The sequence below is a fragment of the Kryptolebias marmoratus genome, linkage group LG4, assembly GCF_001649575.2.
Source record: "Kryptolebias marmoratus isolate JLee-2015 linkage group LG4, ASM164957v2, whole genome shotgun sequence".
In the NCBI taxonomy this organism is placed as follows: Eukaryota; Metazoa; Chordata; class Actinopteri; order Cyprinodontiformes; family Rivulidae; genus Kryptolebias; species Kryptolebias marmoratus.
In genome coordinates this window covers 12,359,446-12,367,328 of record NC_051433.1, presented here as the reverse complement: position 1 = coordinate 12,367,328, position 7,883 = coordinate 12,359,446, and the positions used below count along the sequence as shown (strand labels likewise).

The following is a 7,883-nucleotide window of genomic DNA, read 5'->3' as shown; positions in this document are numbered from 1 at the left end:
CCCCCACCCCCCGCACAGTGTTTTAAGATGCAGCTCCATGCTATTCCATCAGTCGGCTTACAAGGAACAATCAGCCTGAGAATGACTTCTCCATACAGAAGCAGGAAAATTCAAAACAAACAACACCACATGTATGATTCGGACATTCAAGCCAGGTGGGGTTGAATTCAGACTCACAGCGCTAGAGTGCGTTGCTCTTACGTAAACCAATTAAAGTCGCCAGCTAACTGTAGAGGGTGCACGTGGTCCTGAGACATGTTCTTGTGTCGCTAAATGACAGCCAAATCAGACATGTTGAAGTTCTAACCAATCTGTCACTGTACATTTGAGCAGTCGCAGCTCAGGTAGCAAAGGGAAGGTAAGACTGTCTAAGTAGTGTGGCATCTGTACCAACTTTGGTTGTAATTGTCTTTTGTGTCCCACATGAATTAAAGAAGGTAATCAGTTCTGACAGCAACAATTTTCTTCGCTCTATCAGAATTTACTCAGGTCGGTTATGACCTGTGCTGTCATCGTTTTTATCACTCTTACATAAAAGTGTTTATTACTGTGCCTTTGCCCATAACAGCACTTACACGAACCTCCTACCTAGTAGAAATAATGTCACATGCTGATTAGCTACTTCAATTAATAGATCCTGCTATTCAGAACTTTTTTTGTGTGCATTTTTTTGACTTTTTAGGCCAAGAATAACCTAATTTTCTACTTCAATAAAATAGATTGCTAAAGGAAATGTTGAAAATTGGCACTATAAATGCAGACGCTCAGGTTTCCACTGATATTAGTAACAATAACTGTAAAAATAAATAAATAAATAAACAAATTTATTCCACCTTTTGAAAACTGCATAAGGCATAAATTGGATCAGATACTCAGAATCCCATCACATAAAATTCTGTGTTGTTTCTTCATTGGTTTTTGTCCAGTATGTGATCGTTCTTGTGGTTAGTTGACTTCTCTGATGCCAGCTGTCGCCATTCAAAGCTTCCTCACAGCGGCACAGACCTCCTCCCCCTCCCTGAAACATTGTAGCCTACCACGCGTACATGTTTCACCTCCTGGTGGTCCTAAATGGCGCTGGGACCATAACATACATATAAAACCCTCGTTACTCTGCTGCAGTGGAAAGATGGGAAACAAAGCCCTGTAAAAGGACGTGAGCACACTCTACAAAAACATCAATTTATGAATATTTCCTGAAGGACATTTAGTGCACATTGCATATCACAAGTGTTCTGTTGAAAAGGGAAATAGATTTAATCTTAGATGTTTTAAATTAGTGGAAAGGACACTGTCTTATCACTGCAAATAATTTTTCAAGGAAACCAGTAGTTTTGCCTAGATCTAGTTGTGTAAATATTTGATACCTGTAGCACAAGCTGCATTCTAAATAAGCTCAAGTGGCAAAAAATAGTTTTAGAAGCTTAAAACCTTGATCTCAAGTTTTACTTTACAGAGCAGACCTCATTTTTATTGAATATTTTGAAGGTAAACAATGCAGGCAACAAAAATAAAGTAGTTTCTTGAATACTACTGATTGAAGTTTTAAAAAATAAAGCTATGTAGATAGAATGAGGAAGAGATTGCTCTCTGACACCTTTTCAGAGTTAGAACAGGAGGACATCATTGCTGACTTTAAAAAATGGATTAAGTAGATATTTTAGCAGTTTATTTCTCTTCAAAATGTCTGATTGAAATTCCAACACCTGCCTGTTTTCTTCATTGGAAAGTATACGTCCAGTGGTAGTAGTGGTGGGAGAATACCTAATGAGCAGCCCTGTAATATATTTTTAAAACTCAGATTTCTCAGCTGAGCCATTTCTTCTGAACACAGAGGCTCACTTGAACCATTTTTCAAATCAGGATGAAGTTGACTGGAAAGCAACTCTCAGTCACTCTTAACTGTCAAAAATAATAAATTCCCATAGTAACTTTATTATTAAGCCAAGGAAACTAAATCTCCTTCCTTTTCCTTTTAAAATACAACCTTATGTTGTATTTTTTGTTCTCATTTAAGAAGTGTATTTGCTCAAATAGAGTGGCAGCCCAAGACTTGATTCTCATACAAGAAATATTTGCAAACTAACATGATAACTATGATAAATGAAAATAAAATCACTAACATATACTGTATGTGTTTTATACACCTGTTTCCCTGCAATGCAGTAAAGAAACTAACTGCGTTAAAAGTGGTCCTAAAGTATTTGTTTTTAAATCATCAAGATGGTTAAAAAATACAATCTGATTGATTTTGTAAAACAATTTTTGTTAAACAATATTAAAGATGTGAAGATAAACTTAAATGAAAATGTCTTTTTTGTTAAAAATTCTACAAAGTGTAGCATGTTGATAAAATAAAATTGCAATTACCAGAAATGTATTGTACAAGATGAATGTTGATTTTCTTCAATTCAGTTCGGTTTATTTATATATCGCCAAGTCACAACAAAAGTTGGCTCAGGGCAATATGCAAAAACATTCACCTACATTTAAAAAAATAAAAATAAAAAATGTTAACTATCTAAGAAAGCCAGCAGATTGGATTCGTCGCAGTCCCATCCTGAGCAGCTCGTTGGGCGACAGTGGGAAGGAAAAACTCAGTTTTAACAGGAAGAAACCTCCAGTTGAACCAGTTTCCTTTAATTACAATTAGATATCCTTGTTTTATTTTAAAAGATACAGTAAAACTAGAATAGGCATGAAACCAACTTTAATCCGTAATTTCACAGATGTAGCATGTGTGCTGGCGTCGCCTGTTTCAATAAAGCTACTTTGTTGCTTCTTTTGTTGACGGAGCCAACTCCTATATTTGTGATATTTATTAGTTGCATTCATTTTATTAATTTAAGGAAAGTGTTATACATAGATTTTGCTACACTGGTTTGGAAAAACCTTAAATAATGTGTTTTTGTTTTAGGATGCTAACTAACCAGGTGTTAATTATCTTACTTTGAATGTTCCTGCAGAGACTAGGTCTATCTTTACTCCTATATGTTTTTATAAACTTGTAGTGTTTCTATAATTTTTATACTTTATTTTTCTCCTAAGACTGTCCCACTGAAATTTAAAAATGCTCAGTCATGCTAATTAGACAAAACGTGCCTCATTTGTTAATTAGCATCTCGCCGTACCGTTTTGCAACATCATAAAGAAATTAAGCTTTCATGCCTAAACTGGGTTTATGTCGGGTGTCACCTAATTTTTTTTATGTGTTTGCCAATTTCCCTTTGAACAGGAAGCTTTGTGTTTGATCAGACTACGGCTACAGTACTTTGCTGTCAACCCCTTTAAGTACTTGTTCGTAATCCGGAGAACAGAAAACTGCAGTGGAGTGATGAGGATCATAAATTCTGTTTTTTCCTCCTCTGTCTTTCTTCTTCGCTCTGTCTGTCTGTCTGTCTGTCTGTCTGTCTTCCTCTTCCACTTTTTAATATACTTCAACATCTGTTGTTCACATGTGCTCACACACCACCACCCACAAACTTTCATGTTGGTATATAGGTTGTTGTTTTTGAGTTGTTGTTTTCTTCTTCATGCTTCGCCTGGACCCTTCTTTAAGTAATGCAGCTGCTAGGTCAGGGTCTCTCGTGATTGCTCTCCTCCAGCCTTGTTGCTAGTCTTTATGTTATTCTGGTTTGTCCCTTCTTACCCTGCTGTCTTCTAGCTGGACTCAAGGGTAAGTGCTTCCCTGTAGCCGGCACTGCTCAGATAATCCCCGCCGATTATCTGACAACTGCAACGTTCTTTCTCTCTTCTTTCCCTCTTCTCCTTTTTTCACGTCTCGCTTCATGTCTTAGATATTAGTTGATGACTTTTTTTTGTTTGTTTTTTAAATGACCTCAACTTGAGGATCAAAGTAGAAGCATCCATTCGTGCCCGTATAGGATGCATGTATTTTATATCTAAGATCTTATTATTTGACTCAGTAATGACTGAAGTTTATATTATAGTTGTTTCTGCATAATTGCCTTCTCTCTTTATGCTTATTGGTGGCTGGATCCCTCAGAGTAAAGCAATTTGATGCTAGTATGATTAGATTAGCTAGTAAAAGTGTTTATGCGAAAGGGTTAGCGAGTCAATTATTTTAGCAATAAAACTGAAGAGTAAAAAAACTTTATTAACTTACAGCAGTTAATTGCACCTAAAAATTTTAGATGTTTGCATTTACTTTATTGAAAGACAGTTAAAAATAATCTGTACTGCAGCGGTTGTTCAAAAATAAATTCAGTGCATGAGTGTTTTTATCACGCTTTACTTCAGAGGGCTCAATTTCTTTTAATTCTTTTGTTTTTGAGCTTTTCTTGATGAGAGTTGGCAAATATGCATGCGGAGTATTCTGAATGCCAAAGACAAGGAGTAGCCACTGCCGCCCCTTCTTACAATAACAATACTCCGGACCCCCCCTCCTCCCTCCTTCCTCCTATCGTAGATGGGCCTGTAGATAGAGGCTAGACCGGTGTTACACCTCAAAAAAAAAACAAAAAAAAAAACGGAGAGGTATCATTTTGATTTTCTTTTGACTGCCCTTGTTTGCCTGAATCTAGGAGAACACCTGTGTCATGTGTCCATACTTTTGTAAAAACACAAGAATTTTGATTCATTTGCTCATTTTTTTTTTTCCAGAGAATGATACAGTTTTTTGCCTCTGTCGGCTCCATGCTATTTACCCATGTACTTGCACCAAATTGTATTGCTTACCCTATTAGAGTTCTCCGGTAGTGGTATGCCTGTTAGTGTGCTCCTTAGAGATCATGAATACACTGCAACATATTCAAGTATTGTCAACTTGCAAATGCGTAGAGAAGGAAAAAAAAAAAAAAAGAGAGAGAGAGAATGCAAACAAAAAGCTAAAATGCAAATTTGAAAATGGGTCTGCAGATGTGCATGACATTTAAAGGCTTATTGAAAAGTCACTCTATTCTCCAGCATGTTGTGATTTATGCAAAAGAAATCTCATATTTACTTTGGTGAACTGGTCATTTTATTCATGTGAGTTCTGATAGTTCTTTTGGACTTATACGTCATCTTTTTTTAGTCTATCTAATGTGAATAAATTCCACTCAATGTGTCACACAGTCCATTCCCAGGCACCCTTTCTTTCACTCTTTGGGTGTTTTCTTTTCACCACATCAGTTTCTTTGCAACGTGTCCACAAGTAAATGTTGCTTTCACTCTTCACCAACTCTTTATTGTTCTGAAAATGTTGTCTTACCAACCTCCTATCTTTCATCCTGTCACAGTCTCCTCTCACCCATCACCGACTCCTCTGTAATGACTTTAGCCATCTTTTTTAAGTGTTTCACTTCTTTAATTGTTAATGTCCACATATTTATTCATTTAATTATGACTCACTCTTCCTGTCTTGTCTCTTTGTTTTCCTCTCAGTTGCCTACTTTCATTGTCCACATTTTGCTTGTTGTCTTACTAAGACAGAGCTAAAGACAAGTGTTCACTCTGTAGGGTCCTGTTTTAGCCAGTTTTCTTGAATGTTTAAAGCCCACATTACACCTGGAGGGTGACAGATGTCAGCTAAACTGTACTCTGTATCTCAGTCCTGCCCTGCTGAGATCAGGCCTTCACTTCCGGCACCCAACCACCAAAATCATCATCACTCATGTCAGTGTCTTTTGGACATAAAACCTGCCACTCACACCGAGGACATGACTGTGCCTCTTATGTACTTTGAGTCCCACTTGTCCGCGTCATTTTGTCCTTTTCTCTCAAACAGCTGTGTTTCTCACAGAGCAGGCATTTTCTGTTCAGTAGCTCAATCTGTAATCAATCAAACAAAAAGAAAACAGTCAGTTTAATCCATCTGTGGTTTCTTAAACCATGTTTAGGAAGTGCTATGTCAGTGATTCTCCTTTAAGTTTTACAGAACAGACCTAATGTTTTACCAACTTGATTGTTTTTTAGAAGCAAGATAAGCCTAACAATCTTAGAGCTTAGAATTCAATATGGAAAAAACTCTGTATATTTATGTAGATGTAGATATAGATTTAGCAACTTGTTTATTTAAAGTACCAGTAATATATTCAATATTTATTTTAGAAGTTCAAATTAACCAGCCTTTTTCACCATATCTTTATCATTTTTTACTAGCACACTTTTCAGCATTTGTCAGGACCTGAGTGACAATGATGGCGAATGGCAGAATCTATTGAATACATGAGGAAAAAAATAATTAAATTTATCTAAAAAAATCCTTTTCAGGCAGCGGAGCATACAAAGATGCACGCATGCACATACAGTAGAAGCCCCCCGTTCCTCTGAGTTTAGCTTCAGATTGATAGATTCCCATTCACTAATACAAAAGAAGACGCTCTTTACGCTGTCCAACACAATGCAAGTTGACAATGTAAGCTGTAATTGTTATAATTTGCCCTTAGCTGTAGCCCAAGTCTGGGTGTGCTGTACTGAAGACTTGCTGTCTGCCTGTTTCTCATTGATGTCCTCTTTTCTGAACCGTGTGTTTTTCCTTGTGCCGTTTGGCTGGATAGACGCTGACAGAGCTCAGAAACATGGCATGGATGAGTTTATCTCCGCTAACCCGTGTAACTATGACCACGCCTCGCTTTTTGAGATGTTGCAGCGACTCACATTGGACCACAGGCTCAATGACACCTTCTGCTGCCTGGTGAGTGGCGCTCTGCCTGGGACGATCTTTCCGGGAAAAAGCAGCGTGGGCTTTGGTTGCTGGCGTGCAGTATTTTGGTCTCCATGTGTGTTTGTGTTGTGCAGGGATGGTTCAGCCCAGGCCAAGTGTTTGTCTTGGATGAGTACTGTGCGAGGAACGGAGTTCGAGGTTGTCACAGACATCTGGGTTACCTGCGTGATCTGCTGGAAAGGGCAGAAAATGGAGCTATCATTGACCCCACTCTTCTTCACTACAGCTTCGCTTTTTGTGCATCCCATGTTCATGGGAACAGGTGTGCTTTAATCTCTTATTTTATGCTGTTTGGATATTGCAAGTAACATTTACCAGGTGTGCCTAAAGAAGAGGTATCCGCGGGTTGTAGGGCAACAGTTTTACATCACAACTGTTTCAGTCTCTGTCTCCCTGGGAACAAGATGCATAAAAAAACTAAGATTTTTCATTTCCAAATACCAAGTCCTAATATATATTCAGAGTCAGATTTTAACACGTAGTCCTAAAGGAATAGTTGGGATCTTTTTAAAGAAAGTTCTGCAAAAAGGTTATGAACAGTAAATGTCTTACCTGTTGTAGATAGCTCTTTGAAAGACCTCAGTTATAGAAATAGTTTAATTCTGACTGGATTGACGAGCTAATGGCTAATCCGATCGAGGCCAAGACCAAAGTGGATTGCTGATTTAAAACAATTCCAGTTTTAATAAATGTTGGGTTTTTTTGTGGTAAAAGCAAAGTTTATTTTATAAACTTTTACACTGCTGTCAGATCTGATCTGCACCATAATTCCACCAGAAATACTTCAACAATCCTGCTGGAAGCATCACAAGCTGCACTTAAAGTGCTACAGCTAGTTGCTGCTGCTGCTATTTCTGCCTTTAAAATATCACAAATTTTATGTAAACTACCTCATAATGCAAAAGTAGCAGTGACGTAAAGATTTATAAAAAAGTGAACAGTTTTGACATTTTTTCTTATTGTTTCTTTTTTTAAGACAACAGCAATCCACTTTGGTTTTGGCCCCACTCGGACTAGCCATTAGCTCATTAACTGGGTCAGAAATAAGCTTTATTTCTCTAATCTGAGGTTGTTCAAAGAGCTATTAACATCAGGTGAGACAGTAACTGTTCATAACCTTTCCACTGAACTTCTCTTCAAAAAATCTGAAAAGTATCAACTTCTCCAGTCTGTAATTATGTTTTTTTTTGTAACACAAAATGTCTCATGTTTCAAT

The 7,883-nt window shown here is 37.4% G+C and overlaps 1 protein-coding gene across 12 annotated transcripts in view; it reads left to right on the top strand.

Annotated features, from left to right (window-relative positions):
• The window catches only part of cadpsb (Ca2+-dependent activator protein for secretion b), an 85,882-nt gene that overhangs the window by 50,164 nt on the left and 27,835 nt on the right, over positions 1–7,883 (top strand). For 8 of the 12 annotated variants that reach the window (XM_037975218.1, XM_037975217.1, XM_037975216.1 and 5 more), the window contains 3 exons: positions 3,665–3,676; positions 6,501–6,637; positions 6,742–6,929. In XM_037975218.1, the coding sequence (XP_037831146.1) occupies positions 3,665–3,676; positions 6,501–6,637; positions 6,742–6,929 (337 nt within the window). The remainder of the gene's footprint in view (positions 1–3,664; positions 3,677–6,500; positions 6,638–6,741; positions 6,930–7,883) is intronic. The other 4 variants (XM_037975219.1, XM_037975215.1, XM_037975213.1 and 1 more) reach the window with 1 other exon arrangement.